The 22,339-nt window shown below is 45.6% G+C and overlaps 1 protein-coding gene across 1 annotated transcript in view; it reads right to left on the bottom strand.

Moving 5' to 3' along the window:
- Positions 1–16,136, bottom strand: part of LOC144158843 (vitamin K-dependent gamma-carboxylase-like) — a 45,380-nt gene extending 29,244 nt beyond the window's left edge. Inside the window, exons 1-5 of the mRNA XM_077690009.1 lie at positions 15,980–16,136; positions 14,792–14,947; positions 12,959–13,124; positions 9,999–10,077; positions 8,404–8,510 (exon numbers count right to left, since the gene is read on the bottom strand). Of these exons, the coding sequence (XP_077546135.1) occupies positions 8,404–8,510; positions 9,999–10,077; positions 12,959–13,124; positions 14,792–14,947; positions 15,980–16,037 (566 nt within the window). The 5' untranslated portion in view covers positions 16,038–16,136. The remainder of the gene's footprint in view (positions 1–8,403; positions 8,511–9,998; positions 10,078–12,958; positions 13,125–14,791; positions 14,948–15,979) is intronic.
- Positions 16,137–22,339: the final 6,203 nt, after the last annotated feature.

Raw genomic sequence — 22,339 nt, 5'->3', positions numbered from 1 at the left:
GGGGCGATTTAATAGTGTGTAGACGGAACGACCGAGATGATGCGGGCATGGATATGGAAGGGGCGGGCTCACTTCGTACAATAGAGATGAGCGGAATTTATCTGTCAGCCGAGTTTTCAGTGATTTGTGTTTTCAGTTGTCTCAAAAAAACAAAAAAAAAATGCGCGTCAGTTTTACCAGGCAGATACGCGTCAGGCAGATTAACAAGAAGGAGAAAAGACGGGGAAAACGTTTCTTTCGGGCCTGCGGAGACCTCTCAAGCGGCTAGTTTTAAGCTCCGCCCCTCGGCGTGGGTCACCCGCGGATTCACCGGACCGAAAATGCAAGCGTCTTTTTCCGCCCGGACATAGCCGGATATTCAACAGCACCGGCAGGTTCGCAATCGGATTTTTAACGAAGACGGTCGTGTTCCGCGCGACAGCACTCGTCGTCGCAGCCTTATCGCCTGCGAGGGGGAAGCGGTGGCGGAATCGAGAGTCGCCTCGCTCCCTACGCGCTGTCGTCTGATAGTTTTGGTGCGTGTGGATGCCTCGCTCGGCTAAACCAACCGGCGACGTTGTGAAGCGTCACATATCCGTCAGCCTCTCCTCGCCCGCTCTACCGCCGTTATCTTTCTCGAGGAATGGGTTCGCGACCTCAGTTATCATTCTGATCCTCATTATGTGAGGAAGAATGTGGCGAGCGGGAGTCGTTCTTCACGTTAGTGAGAAGCCGGTCATGATGATAACGATGACGTTGACGGCGAGAATGCCGTGACGTACAAGCAAACGACCAGTTTTGCTTTGAGCAGGGCATACATCATATTTTACGGCAAAAAGAAAGCAATGGTATTAAAATACAGTCATCATTTTTTTATCGTAGGAAGTGTTCCAACACCGGTCCGCCCTCAACCAAACAATATTTCGCCAGCTGTCCCACATGACCTAGTAAAAATAAACGTAAAGGTACGGCTTAAGCTCTTGGTAAGCCAGTAAGGTGGGGTGCACGAGAAATAAATTGTGAACATTCGATAATTTGATTCTTCCTCTTTATCATCTTTGCCCATCGTCGGTGTGACATAATGGGAGAAGCATATCCGTGTGAGATGATTAGGCCTTCGACATCGAGTTGCCACTCCCGCCCACCACGGGGGAGTGCTACCTGAACCAGTCTAGCAATCTACAACAAAGCTTCTGCGCACACCCAACAGGACGTCCGCTGCGCCCGCGAAGAGCGGCTTTTCCGGTGAGCCCATTGTCGGGTAGGAGCGATCGCATTGCGTCGCGCCGTCTTCCCACGACATCGGGCAACCATCGGGCCGCCACGGTATAGATGAAACCATGGGAACGTACACAATGAACGGCGTGCTAAGAGTGCAGAACTATGTGAAAAAGCCAGGTCCACAACATGCAATTGATACACACTGACCCTGGTTGGGCGGCCTGAACTAGACTAATTAACACTTGGGGAGGAGGAATGCTAAAGGATATAAATAATTGTGGTGCCTTTTGTTGTCTACAACAGTGTGCAGATACATTTTAACCACCTAAACCTCCAGAACACACTGCATTCAAATATATTAGAAAATCGAGTCCTTCGGAACACATAAATTGTGGACTCATGGTGAAGGGGCCATATACTTGAGGCATCGGGTGCCTTTCCGGTGTAGCAATTGCCCGCATATCGTGCAAGGCTACCACCGCGTGATCCAACAGCACCACCAACCAAGCAAACATAGCATAGACAATGTTCAGACTTCATTGTGTTGTGAGCGTAATTTGAATAGTTACAGTGCATAGTATGACCTCTGCACAAATGAATAAAAAATAAAGGAAGCTCACATTAACGCGTAAGACTTGAAGGTAGCGAAGCTTTACCCAACCCTCACGACCATCATGAAGCTTCAGGTCCCCGACTGGAGCCGATTTGCTACTTCTTCGCTGCCGCAACGACCTTTACTCCATCATTGTTGCTATAATTGTGAGCTCCTTTCATTTTTTTGGAAGTGGTAATCATTGAACATCACCTTGGAGGGGCGTACGCTATGACGTGTCTTTCTCGTTCTGAGAAAGTGTAGCATCGATTACGGCGAACGCTGCAGTTTTTTTTTTTTTTTTTTTGCCAATCTTGGCCAATCTACCTAAGCGGGTATGCTTGGGCGGTCGTCGCGAGGCACGCGCACCCGAGCGCTAGGCATTTTCTTGGTTTTGTTAACTGTTGTTGTTGTTGGTAAACTTTATTGTTAACTTCTGGGCGGTCGCGCGAGGCCCGTGCTCACGTACGCGCGCTCGGCAATTTTTTGGTATTTTTAACTGCGGACACCGAAAATTACAATTTGCTAAACAGCTTCGCCGTTTAAAAAAGGAGGACGTCTGCGTTACTGTGGCTTTAGACGGAGGCGCATGAGCGTGCGGCTGCGGGTGTTTCTGGATGACTGACTTATTGAATAAATGTTTATTAAAACAGGCGAGGGACTGCTGTTACTGGCCCCGACGTGTAGAAGCTGTCCTTATTGCGGGAAACCTTGGCATCTGGTGACAGTGCTAGCCTTCGTCACTAAGGTGAAATAGTAGTCTGGGTCCGTACAAGCGTGAGAACATTAACCTTTCAGCGTTTCGAAGTGTTTATTCTGTAAGCATGCTTACGAGCTGTCGCTTCGACGCTGGCGCAATCCAACTTAATAAGGGTAGCGTCCTGGGCACGTTGGTACTCCATTGTTAGATAAAATGATTGCGCTAAAAAGGGGGACACGGACGGAGTGAGGACAGACACGCACGGCGCAAACTTCCAACTACTTTTTATTGCCACTGTGTCAACTTCATACACTTTGCAAAGGACGATCGCGCATGCGCAAGCAAAAAGATAGATTAAACGTTCGGTGATGCGGCGGCCAAGAAAACCAATTCCTTTTCGGTAAGAGCCAGCGAGGGCGTGCTAACACACTTATCACCGAGTTCTTCCCCCTGCGCCACAAAAGCGACACAGAATCAAAGGGTACGAACGCGCCTTATATCCTTGACTCATTCAAACTACGTCAAGAAGCTGCTGATACAACGCATTCACTACCTGTGCGCGGAACGCGAGGTACATGGTGCTCTTCCCACTGCGCCACAAAACCGACACAGAATCAAAGGCTACGAACGCGCCTTATATCCTTGACTCATTCAAACTACGTCGTCAGCGGCGTGCGTTGGCGACTCAGCGGTGTGCTAGCGGCGTGATAGCTGCGTGGTGTACACGTGATAGCACCAACCCCCCAAACACTAAACGTTAACGCAATACACCCACCCCCTATGCGACGCATTTACTCGAGTCCCCCTCGCGGGGAGATGGGCCCAATTTTTTTAGGGCCCATTCCAGCTGCAGGCGGACACGTGCTTTTCGGTAACGCCGTCGTCGTTTCCGGTTGGCGGTGATGGCGCGTTTCCGCGCACGCCTGATAAGCGCGGCTGATAAGCCCGGCCAGAGTCCTTCGATGCTTTGAATCCTTCAATCCTTAGATGCATTAAAAGACTCTGGCCCGGCTGTGGCTCACGGCAGCTGTGGCCACTTGCTGCCTACAAAAAATTGCTCAATTAGCTTAGTAAAAATAACCTTAATCGTACTTCTATCTTGAAAATGTGCGTTAATGAAGCACAAAAATCTTAAAGCAAATGAATATTAATGGCAGTATTATACAGTTTTATACGCAGTGATGTTGGAAGTTTGGCTAGTATATTATTGTGAAGAATTTTATGGTTACTTTAACCACTCCGCGGTATATACGGCTGGCTGCATGAGATTATCCAGCCTCACAAGCCGAGCCATGTCTCGCCTACTTGCCTGTAAAGCGTGCACCACAGCAAAAATGGTCTTATGGCGGTGAAGCAAACATTAGTTTTTAATGCGAAGCTCTCACTACTCGCACTAAATTCTTTAAAGCGAAGCTTTCTATGCCTCCCTTGCACCGTTAATCGTAACACCAAAATGCACTGCAGGAAAGTCATCTTTACGCAATGGGTTTCCACAAAGGGCACATGGTGGTGGTGGTGATGATGATGATGCTGAAACGCGAAGCACCTCAAGAAAAAAAAAAACGCTTCCCGTGGTCGGAATCGAACCTGGGTCCCTCACGTTATGAGCCGACGTCTGGTTCTAATTGCGCGATTCCGGCATGGTGGAAGCAGTTTGGATTTTGGACTGACTTTCACTCACGTTGCATGGGAGAAAGCTTCGCGTTTTAACCGTCTTTCTCTGAAGAAATGGGTTTTGATTTTTTTTTTTTTACAGCGAAGATGTTTATGGCTAGGAATTTCTCGTGCCTGTCAACGGTCTGCGCGTGCAAAAAGCGGGCTCCCGAATTTGATACAAATGCGCAAAGCGTTCCATACGGCGCGGCGCTCATGTGTGTGGGTTTGCTTATTTTTGAAGCGCGAGGCGTATATTGCTCAAGCCATTCGTGTATATGCGTTTGTTTGTTTGCTTGGTTGGGTGATTGATTGTTCGCGCGAGGTGTTCAATAACCTGAGCCGTTCATATATGTGCTTTCGTTCTTGAAGCACGAGACATTCCATAGCGTGGTGCGTTCGTGTGCGTGAGTGTGTTTGTTTGTTTGTTTGTTTGTTTGCGTGCTTGCTTGCTTTTAGTTTGCTCTGCCCTTGCTTTAACTCGGCGACTTGGCGCTCTTCATTTTGAATTTCACTACTATTCTCACGTCGCAATGGGGAGGCCTTGCACTCTCCGGACACCCAGACGCCGGGGACGTCAAAAATTTCCATTTGTCCGGTACGTGTAAAAACTTTTAAAGGCACGCAATGAAGACAAAATGCAAGTTTGGTTCATTAGAAAGACTGCTGTCCTGATCCAAATGATACCGATCTTATCGTAAACTTTGAACAAATAATGGAGATATTAAAGAAAACACGTGAGGCAGTGGTGACTCCCCGTCCACTTTCCGGCAACTTATCTTTGACTGCACATAATTTTGTTCTTTCGATTGGCGGCCGTCCAAAATAACCCATCGCTAAAAAACATGACTGCACGATGTAAATAGTTTGGGGAAAAAACGATAAACTCTTTGGTTCAGCCCAAAATTTATATATAAAAAAAAGAAATGACACTTTCAATTTTTGGTAAACTCTCCCGAGATACTGGCGGCTAAAAATACTTCTGCTGGAAGTGGAAACACCTTGCATCATATTATAAATAGCGATAATACAGCCCCCCTTTCCTGCAAAGGCGGTACTGCTGGAGCGTATTCTGGATATGCGCGGGATTATTAACAAAATGAAACAATATTCTTCGGGTTCAGTTTTATGAGCTTCCTCTGCATTATTTAAAGCGGTTAAGCTCTTATATGCTATTTTGCCTTACCGAGTTTATTCCTACCGGTAGTACTCTGGATTTGTGCCCACCACTATCCTAAACGAGCTGAATTTGCTCTAGAAAATCAAATATTTCACAATATGAGAACTTGCACACATTGTTGCTCTTTAGTTCGCCAGGAATACCGCGTGCTTGCCTCCACGTAGCGCCACCTCTCTCTCACTTACTCGCACGCACGCACACTCGTGAGGCGCTTATTGGGGACTGAAAATCGGGTGGCGCGGGAATGCTTCACAAATGATGAGATGGAATTCCCAATGCAAAGCAGACAAAACATCATCTCGTTGGTGCGTGATGGCGAGGAAACTCTTGTGAAGAAGCACATCAAGACAAAGCTAGTTCGGCAAGAAATCCTCATGTACAAGCAAAACTATCTTTACTACAGCACTGAGTTAACCAAGTTTAATATATTTGCAACCTGGAGGTGTCAAATGTAATCGATAGCAAGAAATGTGCTCCTGCGCGTACTGTGCCAACTAGCGCGTTTATTTTACACACATGGAAAATACCAGAACCGTAAGTATCGATGCTAGTGAATTGAACTACCCATTCATTTTTATCGCGCCATCAAATCAATGCTATTGTGAAGAATGAGACAACTGCACAAAAGTCGAGTCTCTCATGCTCGAAAGACTGAGTATTCCTGAGGAATGTTGGGGTGGAAGAGAGATGGGGCGTGGATTGTGGCTGTCACGTGGGAGCCAAGCTACTGCAAAGAAGGCGCTTGACCCTTTAGCTTTCCTAAGAGGACTCTGGAATGAATTAGCAAAGAATGCATGCGACGCAGTTGGGGGAATCTTTAAACACCAGGCTACATTCTACAACCTGCCATAAGTGGAGCGAAATGAAGTCTCCACATGCTGTTGCAGAAAAAAAAGGAATAGTAATGACCAGTGCATGTGTTTCCTTGCATTCAGTCCTGACACAAGTGGTGGAAACAAGCAAACAAACAAACAAAATAAAACTAAAGGATCAGAAGCAGGTACATGCAAACTACATGCAGTACGGCCTGTCTGTACTCTAATTTAAACAATCTCAAAATACATATACTGCAAGCATATTCGGCTAGACAGCTAATTCTGTGCTCCACAGCAGTGTACAATTTTGATAGGGTGCCGATTGTTTATTGCTTCAGGCGTTAACTTCGAAACTGCCATTTTTCTACTGTATTTGGCGTAATTTAACCTCAGCTGTGATCTTTTCCCTTCTGTACAAAAAACCAAATATATGCATACCTTATTAAGAACGTAGCTACACCAGTGTTTCCTGTCTGAGCAGCACACGAGGAGCATGGCTAGCAGGGCTCTATTCTCGCGGTGTACACACTTCAGTACCGATATCATGCAAGGTGTTTTACTTCTGACCAAAGTATACTTAGCCGCCAACATCTTGGGAGAGTTTAGCAAAAACTGAAATGACTTTGTTTTATTATGGGCTGAACCTAAGAGTCTCGTTTTTTCTTGAACTATATACATTAAATTGGGCTCACTTTGTTTGTTGTAGTGCCAATGTGGGCATCAAAAATGCTATATTTTTCTGTTCAATTCTCAGTTATTGTATCCGTGGAGAATAGCGTACCTTTGATACAAAACATATATAATTTATGCAAACTTGGGGAAGTCGCTATCACTACAGTACGTTGTGGAGAGTCGGGCGGATAGGGCTCATTTCTCGCGCTGTGCGTGCTCCAGGAACAAAATGATGCACCATGTTTTTGATGATAATGCAAGTACATGTAAAGGCTTAACATCTGGGGAGGATTTCAGAAAAATCGAAGGCGTATTTCTTTATATTTGCGTCTGAGCTGTTTTTTTCCATTTTTTTTTTAAACTTGCATGTCCGTTTCATCCCAACCGTATTTCACACAGTTATAATATTCGGCTAGTTTGTTTAGATATACAAGAAGCACACGTGAGTAAATTTTGAAGGTTGTAATTTGAGAGTATTTTGAAGTATTCAAGCTGAAATTTCCGAAAAAATTGGGCTCTGAGCCAAATTTGACATTTTATTGCGAAACAATTATATTCTTGCCAGCAACAAAACTTTTTTTAAAAAATTGTACAGCAGGCTTAAATTGAGCGTAAAATTTTCTAATTGTCCCTCACGCACATTTTTGTAGATAGACGTCTCTAAAGTTGGCCGAGGAGCACGGGCAGGTAGCGTCGGGGGTCCACCTTGTCGCGTTCCAAACTTTTTTAGAGTTAGATAAAAAAAAATTCCAGGGAAAATATCCATGAATCTTGAAATTAAAATAATCAGGGCACGATATAAAAAAATTCAATCAAATTAAAGAGGTCGACCAGCCACACTTTGTTCTATTTTATCTGAAATAACCCCATATTAAAGGCACGCTTACCCTCGAAGGAATGAAACAACCTTGAGGGCGTCCTCAAATCAGCAATAGGTCTCCTTTCGGGTGAGGTAAAAGGCTTGCCGAGCATACAAGTTTTCAATTTCTTGCAACGGTTCCATTATATGAGTAGTCGTGCCTGTGTACTTTCGGACCTGACGCACACAAGTCGCTCACTCGCAGAATAACATGGACATGCATAAAATCGACCAAACCTATCATTACCTACGCCAGTGTTTCTCAAATGGGGGTCCGCGAGGAAACTCCAGGGGTCCGCGAAACCCTCACCGAAACTTTTCAAACCCCCCCCATTCATTTTTCCTTTTTGTTAAACCTTGCCCATGGCTTAGCGTCGAGCTTCTTGCACGACATGCCAGCTTTGCGAAAAAGCCACACGCACAATAGGCAGCTTGTATGTGTTTGGGTGACTATTAGCTGCAAGAGAAAATTGTTCGACAAAATGACGCGCATCAGCATAAAAGTCAGACCAAGAGGCGGGAATGATAGGCATGTTGGAGACTTGATATGCAAGTGCAAATTCTTCGAAAATATCGTGGGGTCCCCCATCACTTTTGCAAGCCTGGAAGAGGTCCCCGGCACACACATGGTTGAGAACCAGTGATCTACGCTAAGACACAAACAGAAGGGTTATAATTTATTAATCTACATTTTTGCGCGAGTATTACGATAAAAAAAAAGCTCAGGCGTACTTGAACAGGTCAAAGACCCAGTGTTGTCCCAGGCCTTCCATGGAGTGCCCTGCGATCCAGTCTGAGTCGGTTTTCTTGAGTCCCGCGATGAAATACACGAGGAACACCTGCAGGCGCGTGATTTCTGCTCTGCAAGGGAAGCTGCTCAGTCGGTGGCACTAGAGAGTTTTAAGGCCATCGTTTGCAAGGCCCCCTTCAGGGATCAAGTAAACTTGCAGCCCGAATAATATCACAGCAAAACGAAGTCAGTTCGTAATAACAAATCCACTCGTACTGCAAGCTTTGTTTCGATCTGCAGTAATCTAGCAGTTACCACTTTCCCGGTTGTCTAGACGTAAATATGAGAGAAAATAGATACTACAAACTAATTTTAATTTTCGAGCTGAATATTTTGCAAATACACACACACTTCAGTTTCGGAATATTGCGGTGCTACTAATTTCGCAAAATACAAGGCGCGAAGAACAAGAAATGCCTTAGAAAGCTGCTACCATTGCTGTACTGTTGACGTTCCCTAGGTTTCGGCGCTTGCTTTCTTAAAGGCCGTAGCAGTCTATGGCCTGCACACGTAAATCTCACTGAGATGCTAGAAAAACTGACTATAGCGGCCTTGGACGGTAATAGAAAAGGTCATCGCTACTGCCTAACACCCCTCACATTCGGGCGCTTTCGATTTTATTAGTCAATGCTCACTGAATTTGCCGATATGGCGTGCCATCGCTACACGGTACATTTCAGCGCCAATTTCTGACCAGAAGAAGGCTAATTTGTCTCGAAACTACTCGTTCAGAAAATGAAATACAAAATTAACTCGCCATTTTTGCTAAAAAAAACTGCTTTAACATTAAGCCTTCACCTTTATTTCGGCATCTTTCCCGAAATAAACGTTTTATACTTCATTTAATTATGGTCGCAGTAACATTTTCTCATTTATTTTTGCGCTTAATTCATTTACGTTTACTTTCTCCTCGACAGCTAAAATATCAGCACTTGCTTCCAATTATGCTCAAATATCGTAATAGCACAAGGAAAGCGGCCACGCAGCAGCAAAGTGAGCACGTGGCTGCGCCCGATCTTCATCGAGTTTAATAAACATTGAAATGGCCCATCTTACAAGACCCCCCGCACAGTAAAAAAAAAAAAAAAAAAAAAAAAAACGAGCATGAGTTATTTCTTCGGCGAAGTTAAGTAAAGCGCTTCCGCCGTGCGAAACTTCACATTCGCTTAATGTTTCAGGTTGCTGCCCAGCATTTATTAAAAAAGGCACGCAAAACACCAAGAAAAAACTTGCATTTAAAGCTCCCAATGTGATTTCCATGCACACTTTTCAACCGTTTAAAATTGCAAGCAAAAGAATGCCTAGCTGTAGGATATCCCCCCTTGTAGAACGGAAACTTCGAGCTCATTTATCATTAAACATTCCTCTCGTTTCTTACTGCACCTTCACGTTTAACGAGGCGCGTTTAGAGTTCAGTGCAGGCAGGGTAGAGATATAGCTTGACTATACAGTGTAACAGAAATTATCGATGGTTTGGACAGGGGCATTAAAACGACGGTAATGGTGAGTGATCCTTGCGCGACGGAGGATTTCATACCTGGACTCGTAAGAGCGCGTAGTTCCATCTGGGCACGTCGGTGTTTCTTATCGCCTTGTCTCGCAAGCTGTCAACAGACCTGCGTTCGTTGAGCGGGATTGCATGAGCTCTTGGTTATTACTAGACCGGCCATGCAACGTAACCTTTCCTGAAATGTTTGAATACGGAAAGTGGTTAGCCTCGTTAAGGTCGTTGCAGCGAGATCCTTACTGCAAAAGTTTAGTTGTAAAAGAAGGCTGAAAACAGAGCGTCGCAAAGCATGGTGAAGGTACTAAGCATGGGTATTTGACGAGGTTTCATGCATATACACAAAGGTTTTGCGTGCACAGGCTACAAGCTTGAAATCAGCGATTGATAACATCATTTGGAAATCTACCTCGAAGTTCTACGTCTAATTTAATTAAAGGCTAAAATTTTATCTTGTTTAAAAGGTTTCACAAAGCGCGCAAGATCGGAAGATGAAGTATCATTGATTTGAGCAGCTTGTTATAGTTCAGTCTCACGACCGACGGAATCACCGATGTGAGCCGCGGATTGAGTATCGAAATCATTCGACATCACTGAGTCCGTCATTCTGGACAACAGCGAAAAAAAAAAAAAAAAAAAAAGACGTGGACGAAGGGAACGGGCAGGACGAGCGCTGACGGCAGGACGGCAGGACAGGACGAGCCGACGGCAGTCCGTGCACCGTGGGCTCATCGGAGGCTGTAGAGGACCGATAATACTCAGCGCATATTCGCTCCCTGATTCTAACGGACAATCACTGCTATGTGTAAGGATACAGCGACAAGTTCACGAAACAGAGCTTGGTTATGTCCTGGAGGGGGCATGCATGCGTACGGTCATCTTTTCTGCGCCGCCGCTTTGTTAAACTTGGGCAACTCTTCTGCTGTAAGCTTCATCCTCGCGGGATTCCTGTCTTCGCGCCTACCCTCATTCCAGCGCGCTGCTATAGCATTCGGTGGGTCTGCGGAGTCGAAAGTAAACCAAGCCGTCTGCTTTGTCCTCTTCTTCTCTTATCCGGGCGTATGAGTGCTCTCTGCTAGGGGAGAGTCCGCACCGAGTTCGTGACGTAATGAATTCCGTCGAGGATGCACCCAAAGGGTTCTTTTTGTTTTTTCTTCAAACTAATTTTTGGGGGTTTTACGCACCGCCGAAGCTACAACTATGAAGCGCGCCGCACTGGAGGGCTCCGGATTCTTTTTACCACCTGGGCATCTGACAGAAAATTGACTTCGTAATAACCGATACTTAGTTAACAGCGGATATGATTTGATCTGAATTCAGTTCAGTGAGGGCCACGAAACACTTTGAAGAAAGCTAGATTTTGAATTAAGCGACTTCGTAATGACGAGGGTTTACTGTATGCTGTTTAAAGTTTCACGACTAAAACTGTTAAAGCAAATGAGTTTCATTTGTATAGAAGGAGATTATCCGTAGATTTCGTTTGATTTCCAAGTTAAAAAATTCCCCGCATTTCCCCAAAGGGAAGAATGTGAAAGTGCGAATGCACGAGTTGAATTTGCGCGGTTCGGTAATGTTCGTAAAAGAGAGATCACACACACACACACAACTACAAAGAAAGAAAGATGCATTTATTCACAGACACCTATTTGTGTTGTCGTTGTACTTGATTGCTAGAGCGGATCTCAGCTTTGAAATTTCGTGTCAGTACTCCTTTAAGCGGGTGCATTAGCCCTTCTCACGCCCGATTCCTGGCCAATCCCCCACGTGGGTATGTGCCATGCACAGACACCTATTTGTGTTGTCGTTGTACTTGATTGCTAGAGCGGATCTCAGCTTTGAAATTTCGTGTCAGTACTCCTTTAAGCGGGTGCATTATCCCTTCTCACGCCCGATTCCTGGCCAATCCCCCACGTGGGTATGTGCCATGTCAGCGGCCAGGCAGCGCGCGCCCATCTCCCCCCGTTGCCAAGGAAGACGAGGAGCGCGCGCACCCGCAGCTGTTGCTATGCGGACGGCGGCGGACGCTTCAGGCTCGCTTAAGAAGTGCATTCGCACTTAATACACGTTAAGTGTTCTAATCTGAAGGTCACTTATGACAATAACATGTTGGTCTAGATAAATGATCAAGTAGGGCGCCTCGATTCATGTGCGTCTCCGCCGTACGGCAGCGCTGTCATCGAGGCACCCGGCCTGGAGCAATTTAACGCGCTAAATTTAAATTGACCTGAGCAAACCTCCAGCGTGTTTGCCTTGGAAGGAGCGCGACGGAAGAGGAACAGCATGTGAGGTGAGCGGGAAAGCGAAGGGAGGCATTTACTTGGCAAATGTCGACGAAAGACTATCGTCTTTTGTCGATATTTGCAACGAAAGGAGCAGATACGTGGCCAATTTTTTAAAGAAAAAACTTTCTCAGGCTTGTCGTATTCGCTTTAAATGGTTATAAGTGTCTGCAATCCGAAGCCCACACCAAGCATAACTAACCAGTTCACTCGAGGCAGCTCAAAACCGTGCTATTGGGTTCATTTGCATTTCGTATTCCTATAATACCCGTGCGTCATCCTTCACAAAACAAGCGGTTCTTTTTAGACCTTTTCGTCCACCACCGCATATCCAGCTTTGGTTTGTTTCACAAATTTCTCTCACAGCTCATTCAGTCATCCGTACATTACACCATAAGCGCCTATACCTAACCACACTAGTCATCCGCTTCAAGTTTCTCGTCCATTCGAACGAACGTTTTTGCTGTGTCACTTTTTATTATTACAGCGACTGGAATGACATTCCTCATGACGTCGCCATTCCCTGCCCATAAAACTTTTCGGATCAACTGTCTATAAAATGCGCGTCCATAAAGAATGATTTTCAATTAACCCTCCCACTATGTGACACCCCCAGAAAGGTCTTTAAGAAAATTAAGTCATTTGATGTGGTACAGCGTTATTTTACATGCATCGTGCACTTCGTGGGACAGATACCAGGAACCAAGTGGTTACCAAATGTGGTGAGCTCCAGTGGTGCCGAGCAACACAGTGATGATCCCGTAGAGATAGGTGTGATTGTTCCACCTTGACTTTTCCAGCAGAAATATGTACCAGTAAGGAAGCAGGAATGCCAGGCAGCTCTCCTTGAAGAACGTTCCAGTGGCGATACCGATTGCACCTGCATTTTTATGTTCTCTTCGCGATACCAATCGACGGAAGCAAATGTATATCCACCCTATCTGCGTTCAACTCAGACTGTACAGACACAGCCCAGTGCGTCTGAAGAAAAAAATCGGTGCTAAATAAAGCGCGGGGTCGACAGTAGTGACTGGACAAACAAATGTTCAACTCTACGGGCACAGCGCGTTGTCTCTTACCTATCAGCAATTTATATAACATGATAAATATAGTACCCCTGCTTAATTAGTTACGAACCCTTACGATATTGTCTGCTTCCCTTTCTGCGTCTTCTTCATATTTTACAACATAACCGCCAAAAAAGTCACAATGGAACGTTACCTTTTCTTTAAAAGAATGATACGAAGATAATTGTCTCTGTACAATAACTTTTCGAGGCTGATGGTTTAAACAGAATATTGTATTAATACTCATTCTATTCAACGAGGTCTATTACGTTAAGTATCTCTACCTTTATTTTTCTTTTGTCTCTGACTGAAGTCGCTACGAATAATTGGATTCCGCTCTGGAAGGCTGCACGAACGAAAGCTCCGCAATTAAGTAAAAACTCTTTAATTAAACAGTGACGGACACAAAAATCCCCGGCATTTTAAATAGAAAATAAATTATTAAGGTAACGCAAGGCAACCTAACGGCATTTGTTCTGGCCTAAATGGAAAGAATCTCTTGGCAGCTAAGAGAATGTACACGATCATGCACCAATGTGAAGCGGTGTGTACACACACAACCTCGATCGCTCTTCATTTCACACTTGATACCGCCAGGATGAAGAGCCTGCTTCTTCTCTGCATAATGTGACGACGAAGAGAATTTACAAAATACCGCTACTTCACTCACTTAGTGTTGTACTGTTGTACTACCACTTATGATGCATCCTTCTGTGCAATGTTTGCATCGGTAAAGGAATATTCAACATGTTTGGGGCCGTAATTGCGATACTTATTCGACCTCAATCATTCATTCTTTGACACTATTGTACACTGACGTGAAATGTCTACGATGCAAAGCCTGCTCTTCTGTGATATCATTCTGCTCCAAATTTTAATCTGCTGGCGTATACTTTATCCTGGTGTAAGTAATTATTCTGTTCAGCAGCTACTAACTGACATGTAATACGACTGCGGAATATCTTGTGTAGTTGAATACTGCTTGAACTTATCGATAATAGATCCGTTATACGGCTCAATTTAGGGTTATTTTTCCTGTAGATGTGTTAACTATGTTATAAATACACGAAATATGTTACAATAAGGTTCAATCCTTAAACCAGTCATTGATAGGGTGCCGGCGACACCTTTCTTGCACACGAAACAAATGGCCGTTAGCTTTGCAGATTTGCTACAAGCTTTGGGCACTTCTGGAATGTTCACAGCCCCATTTTCATTGCGATAAACGATCCATGTAAAATGACCCTGAAAAAGGCAATCCTGAAATCTATGCATTCAGATTCGTAGCTTTGTGTAGTTGAAAGCCAGCTTATGGGGAGGCAAATATCCTGAATCTAAAGCGTTTGCATAATGTTCTGATTAACGCTGTGCAAAGCTACCGTTTCTGTTGGGTCTTTTCGCTCCCTAAGCATGACCTTATTTCGCTGCACTAGCAAGGGTGAATCCAACCGGTGGGCGTTCCGCACAAAACGCAGCTTACCGAGCAACATGACCAAATGTACGCAGTACATTCCTTCTATTGGCAGTGGTTTAAGGAAAGAGAAGAGCGGAAAACGGCACTCCTTGGGGTCTCCCCAGCGCTCCTCGACGAAGGCCAGTCCACGCTCTTCGGGTTGGTCCAATACCATGGCCGCTCCTGCACTCGACGCCCCATGCAAGAACCAGACAAGCATGGGGATGCACTTAGAGAACAACCTTTTTATTCCTATTCCAGTCCAGAAAACTGGAACTTTGTCTAAGTAGTTCGTTCAGCGTTCCACGAGATGTCTTGGCTATAGTCATGTTTATGACGCGTGCACACACGAACGCACGCACGCACACACGCGCACGCACGCACGCACGCACACGTACTCTCTCTCTCTCTCTCTCTCTCTCTCTCTCTCTCTCTCTCTCTCTCTCTCTCTCTCTCTCTCTCTCTCTCTCTCTCTCTCTCTCTCTCTCTCTGCCGGTGTACAGCGAGCTCCAATATAGCAAGTTTGGAGTTAGAGGAAACAGTAAAGAGTAATGAACCAAAAATATACATGGGAGTATGGCAACATGGATCACTTTGAAGGTACACATATTTCCACACGAATGCTCTGCACCGTGTTACCACAACAGCATGATGAGCATGCTTATATTCTACCGCACAAAGTGGGTAGACGACGCCCCTTCACCTTTCTGTTGGGGCTGCGCGTTCTACTCCACGCTCGAAGTAGATAATGGAATGTCAGGGGTTGAGCCTCGGAGTAAGACTTCATGGTGCCTAATGGTAGCATATAGTTATCTGTCTCGAGCGCGCCTCGAGCATGTCTTCGGCGTTGATCACAAAAATTGATAGACTAGGGGCAGAAAGCAAGCAAAGGAGATCGAAAGCACAGGAAGTGGAGAATTCACTAATATAAAATTAATAACTCCATAACAAAGGTAGAAATTCTGGAAGGAGGTTAGTGGCGATGCTTTGGCAAGCAGTTTTTTTTTAGCCTGCTGTTCGCTGTTTCTCATGCATGCTTCACACGCTTAGAACGAACATCGCCTTCGCGGTGAACAATAACTATTGGGAGAGGATGCGACGCATGAGGAACACGATATCTAATAATAGTATAACACCTCATGCGCTAAGAGGTAAAACCAGCGCTAACCCATGCACATACTAGCGTCACCGATATTTACATCACTGGTCTCTCACCGAATAATATCCTCGTGATGGCCAAGCTAGATGGATCGCACGGCCCGTGCAGCCACATTACGATAGACGTCGCGCGTTCACACGCAGCGTCTTGGATCCCCTTCAGCCGATCAATTCCTGGTAGAGAGCCGCCATATGGTGTCGTTACTGGGGTCTGTTTTCCTGAGAAATGCGTTAAGAGTGACATATTCTATATAAAATTAACCTAAAAAGGTAGAAATGGCGGAATGATGTTAGGCACAAGCTTGTCGCTTACACGAGAACCTTGTAAAATACTAGCCTAAAGGTGGCAAGAGATTCGGAATGCCTAACTTTGAAGAAGGCTTAAGAAAAAAAGAAATGTTGTGATCAAAAAGAGCCCTTATCCCAATAGCAATGACACCAATTTTAATGCAAACTTTGGATAATTAAGCTAGGTTTAAAACGAATACAGATGAACCAGTAGTGACCTTTTTCGCCCATTCCTTAAGACGTCACAGGGGCTTTTATTACCGGCAAAAAAGCTACCGGCAACTAACATGAGGTATTGATGCCTCTAGTTCCGTTTTATAATACCGCTCGAGTGCTAACGTGTAGTTAACATACTGATAACTATGTTTTTGGGGATTAATCCTATTACACCTCTGCGGAAGTTGTGTAGCGTAAAATTAAAAAAAAATTACAACACTGCTTTCTTCTGTGTGTGAACATAACGTCGTTCGGGGCTGGAAGGAAGTTGAGTGAGTTATTAAAGGCTCGTTATTTCAAATTAAATAAGGCTGTATTTTGCCTTCATGGTGCCTTTCATAAATAAGCAAGGTGCAAATGCTGATTTGCTATATAAAGATTGCTTCATACAGAGGAGCAAACAAAGTCTTCATACATGCCCACTGAAACCTCGCGATCTCTTTGGAATAGGATATAAAAATAGTACAGCGATTTCGAGCGTGTCTTTCAGTACACGCTAGACAATTACGCGCACGGTATGAATGCCTGCGATGAGGAGAACAGCGCGAAAAAGAGTAGTAGCGAAAGGCAACCACTCGACACCAGTGCTGAAAAACAATTGAGCATGCTTTCGGCAGGAAAATACATAAAAAATGCGAATGAAGGGCAGGAAATACCCCTATTTAAGCCAAAGATCTGCTAATAATAGTGTCACAATCTCGTGCGAAAACACCCGTGTAACTTAGACACAGGCCCAAATTAACTTAACAGACATGTATCCTTTTCAAGTGGCGATACAGATGGCTTACTTACAATCGCTGTTTTTACTGCTTTTAGCACTGTTCTCAGGTAACGTGTGCCAACTGGTACAGCCGTGTCTAAGTCTGAATCCGCCTACCAACGGGTCTCGTCGGTGCATTAGGCAACATCAGTACAACTTTGTACTTCAAGTCGAGGGTTTGACAGAAACCCGTTTGGTCGGAATACATGTTGAAGTAAAAGGGAGACACCGACCAAAATAAACTGTTATAAACTTAAAAAAACTTTAAAAAAAACGTGCCTGCGTGTATGCTGAGGCACGCACTCCTGGGCGGTAAAGACAGGCTTCCTAGATAATCGTTTCCTGGCGTGGTCTACAAAATTTCCTGCGCAGATTGCGACTACGCATACATCGGTGAATCGAGCAATTTTAAACAGAGATTACGGCAGCACAAGAACGATCTGAAAAAGAAGCGAGTAGCCTAGAATGCTATTGCCGAGTACGTGGATGCAACGGGCCATGGGAATGATTGGGATAAATCAACTTCAAGTGAAGTTCCAAGTTCGAGCTGAAGTTCGAGCTGAAGTTCTAAGAAAGGAACTTCAGCTCGCGGTTTTATCTAGAGTCTCTGGAGACACAGAGGACACGTCACACGCTTAATCGGAATGAAGGGTCCCTCCCCCCATCTTACACGCGCTGCTTACGTCACTTGCTGAAGAGTTCATAAGCGTCCATGAAATGTCCTCCACCACATTGTGAACAAGGCTTCCGTAGCGAAGCCGAAATGTCTTGTTTGTTGTTGTTTTAAAGTTTTTTAATAGTTTTTAACAGTTTCTTTTGGTCGGTGTCTCCCTTGTACTTCAACTTTGTACTTGGCCCCACAGAGGCAATACAGCAATGGAATCCCTCCCTCCCTATGTCGTTCTTGGTTCCCATCCTTAACTATTCGTCGCACATTTTCTGTTCGGTCGAACATGATAAAAAAATAGCCACCGGTGATTCAGCCTGTACGCACTAGCAGAGAGGTCGTGCGCGTAATAAAGGAACTTCCACAAAGCCAGAAATCTTGCAAAGAATGTGCGCATGCAGCGGAACCCTGACCTTTCTTCCCCTGAGCTCCGTGTCTGGCCTCCATCCTGAACCGCAGCGATCCTGTCGACTGCAATCCACGACGCCTTCTCGCCGCGAAGCAAGATGGAGGTCTTGGAGTCCTGATTCCCTACCAGGAAGATCGTGTCCGTGTTGCCATGACAGCAGAGCTCTGGCAATAGCCGCGGCTTGACGTAAAGTCCCCCCACCAAATCCCGCCTAGCGAACGCACAGTGTGATTGGTGGGCTCACTGTGGTCGATCTTGACAGCCTTGTTAAGCTGCCCCCACCCTTTTTTGTTGCTTGTGATTTCTTTCTGTTGCAGTCCGAGGCACTCGGCTGTTGCCTTTTCGCCGGAGATTTGCCTCTGCGGGCGTTAAGCCGCACTTGAATCAGAGCGCATGCGAAATGAATCTTGAAGTGGATTAGATGCGAAGCTTTTTTGGGGAAGCTTCGTCGCTCGTTCTTCGTGTCTATGGCAGTCACCTTTGACATGTCACTTGAAAATTGTCGCGACTGTAGCGGTGGTTTTATGGGGCACAAGTATGCACACTATGTATCGTCAGCTACAATTGTATTTTTCTGTACACTGACGTTTTTATGCGTATAAATTGTACGTTGCTACTCTTTCTGGCAGAATCAGAGCTACGGAGATGTCCGGTAACTAAGACGCATTGCATTAGTATTCTGGCAGTCCTGATCTCGCCACGAAGAACTTCGTAACAAGATAAGGACTGCCAGACGCCTTTGTGGGCGCTCTTGTAAATAGAAGCTCTCCTTATGCAAATTACAGTCGTGCCAAAAATTCATTTAGCTTCAGGCCTTACCCCTTACGTGCTACTACTAAGTCGGGTGCATATTGGCGGTCGCATGTTTCAGTAGAAAGAAAGGTATTCGTTTGCTGCTGTGACATTAAAACGCAAGAAAAGATTGGGTGCTTCATTTTGTGATACAATCTACTATGACCCGATATATATTAGCCCCGGAAAAAATGTTTAAATATTCTGTCACGCCTGACTAAACAATGCCCATTGTAGCAAAGATTTTTACCGTCCCAGAATGGGGCTATTGCTTAAAATTAAATGCTTTTGCAATGAAGTATCAAAAGTTGGGGGCTCTCCACACACTTAACCCCAAATGTCACCGTTGGGCATGGGCGTCGGCTGGATTTTGTCTTGAGGGGGGAAACCTGATGTATCGCAGGGAGAGAGGGAGAGGGCTGGGGAAGCGACAACTGCTGGTGCGGTGTGGCTTGGGGGGGTGGAGGGGGGGGGGGGGTGGAGGGGAGGGGCAGGAGGGCAAGTGCTCCTTTTTACCCTCTTTCCGACGCCCATGTCGTTGGGAATCATTTGACCGGTCGCGCTTCGTGTGTGCGATTCTAGGTCGCGGCGGCTGTTTTGCATATTGCTTCGACGCGTAGAACACATTAAAAGAGGTCGGGTCCATTATACTGTTTTGCTGTGCCCCTGACGTATTCATTTATGTATTGCCTTTGATACGAAATAAAGTCAAATACATTTAGAATAAAATATCCACTATCCTTCCGCGCTGTGAAGAAGGATGACCAGCGAGCCCAAGTAGTTGACGAAACAAAACACGTTTCATCGTGATTTGCGATTCAGCGTACTTTCTAGCCAATTAGCTGGATGAAACTCGGAAAGACTGGAGCTGTATTCCAGTGGACAAACGTGGAGCGCTCCGTTACTCTCTCGCGTCGTAGGCATCTTACTGTACGCGTAACACACCAACCGAAATAACTCGACCATGGAGGACAGCATCCAAGTCGCATTCGGCCATAAGACTTACACGTTTAAATCGCCCACCAAAATAACAGGCATGCCATCTGTGATGGCATGAAGCCTAGCTGTGCGGGCGGTATTACCGGAATGAAAACCGAGGGGGGGGGGGGGGGGGGGGAGGTGTTAGCCATATACAGCTCCGCTGTAAAAATACCATGTCGCCTATGTACCCCTTATTATGCAGTGAAAGTGAAAACACTAGTGCCCAATTGCCGAACCTGTCATCTGATTACCATCCTCCTCTTTTCCCCTTAATGTATTCTGCCTCTTTCATGTTCTATGTCTGGCAACCTTAGCCAATCGCCTTTGGTAGACCTATATCTAAAATTAACTTGCACAGCCGTAACGCTGAGCCTTACGACATGCAAGGCTGCGTCAAACTTCGTGTTCGTCAAGCTGCGGTTCCCGATTGAGGACATTGGAGCTAAAATCGCATGGTTAGGCCTAGCGCAAGGCGTGCACATTCCCCCGTGTTCCCACTGGTCGCGGGCCATCTACTGGGGCAGCGGAGTAGAATCGCAGTTTTTAGTGGATGCCGCATGACGGCGCTACTAACGTGCGCCCTGCACTTGCCCGCATTCGCGTCGCCCAGCAAAGAGGGCATTAGCGGCAACGTACATCGCTGCTGGCCTGGTTTAACTACTGCCTCTAGAATTAGCGTGCTTAAAGGGGTACTGACGCAAAATTTTTAAGGCAAGATAACTTCGGAGATAGATTGGTGTGAACACACATACGTCAGCTGCAAAAATCACCGGCAGATACAGCCTAGAACATATTTAAAGTCAATTTTAAAGTGTGCGCAACGCAACCGAGCACCCGCGGAGGACCTCGCGCAATCAACGTTTCCTGGATCTGAAGCAAATAAACAACATCCATGCACGTCACGAGTTTGTGTTGGCCGCTTCCGCACGGCCGGAGTTTCTCGCCGGCTGGCCGCTTCGATCGGAGGTCGGGGCGTTTGCTCTCGATCAACGAACGATCTGATCGTTGGCGGCGGAGGTGCCGGGATTTCGTTGGCTCATCGCGCAGCTGGCCGCCACCTAAGTTCTACAGCGATTTCCAGCACTCTATCTTTAATGCTTTTTATTAGATTGGACGCGAAAACGCGCCGGGGACACGAAAAGCGCCCCGAGCGAGCCGCACGGTCGCTGCGCTGGTGGGGGCCACGGCCGCGAAGTGGCGCAGGCCGTCGCTGGTATACCTCGAGCGATAGCTTGTTACCGCTGCACGAAATGTGACTCAAGTCCACGCTATGACGTGTCTTTCTCGTTTACAGTACAATGTAAAGGACTTGTGTGAATTCACAATTCATGTGTGTATATTTATGCGCGTGTGTATATATATATATTAGTGCATATGTGTGTGTGTATGTGTGTATATATTTGGATATGTTTATATGCGATGTGTATACACGGTGTTTCAGTGAACACTTTAAAAAATTCCTGAAGGTAGGCTTTTCAAGAAAAATAGGAATTCTCTTAAGAAACAAGCTGTCTGGTTCCGCGGACGTCAGCAGTTATGAGAAACATGCGAATTACATAGTTAATTAACTAAAATTGTCTAATGAACTTTTTAATTAGCGGAGTTTGGCGGTTATTGCCAATGGCGAGTTTGTAGCTACGGAGAAGACGATAACCGATCAGTTTTTAAAGCAACGAAAAAGACACTCTGTAGAGTCCTGCAGCCCGCAAAAATCAAGTATTTTTCCCGCATGAAACCGAAACGCAGCGCACATGGTGCGCCAGAAGTGTAGTGAAAACGCAACATCCGCTGATGACGTGTTGCAGTGACTGTGTCGCCAAATTCAAGAAGGCTCTGGTGATTCCCCACGCTAGGGAATCAGCTTATATCAACGCCATCGCCTCCTGTATTTTTTCAATGATAAACGATCACCTTATACCACGGCTAGCGTTATCTTTTCTTTCGTTGGTAGGCGCAAGAAAAAAGCTAGGCATATCGCCCACTGCGCGGTCGCCCGTTTCAGGAGCCCTAGTTGGCGTTGGCGACAGTTTTGTTTTTCTTTTTTTATTGTCTTGTCCACATCTGAAGTGGCTACCACTCGTGCAAAATGTGAAACGTCACCATCCGTTCATTTTTTTTTTCGTCAGGTTTATCTGCTGTTCGTTCATAATCGCTGCGTGTTAGAAAGCGCATCAGACAAAGGAAAGGTTTGTTTATGAGTGAGGAAGGCTTTCGCGGCTGTGGCCGCATGCTGAGGCTTCCTAGCTAGGGAAAATTGCACTTACATTTCGAATTGGCCGCCACATTTATTGAAACACGTCACCA

Source organism: Haemaphysalis longicornis, unplaced genomic scaffold (genome assembly GCF_048455015.1).
Source record: "Haemaphysalis longicornis isolate Haplotype H1 unplaced genomic scaffold, Haemaphysalis longicornis Haplotype H1 scaffold_1, whole genome shotgun sequence".
Taxonomy (NCBI): Eukaryota; Metazoa; Arthropoda; class Arachnida; order Ixodida; family Ixodidae; genus Haemaphysalis; species Haemaphysalis longicornis.
This window is presented reverse-complemented; position numbering and strand designations above follow the sequence as displayed.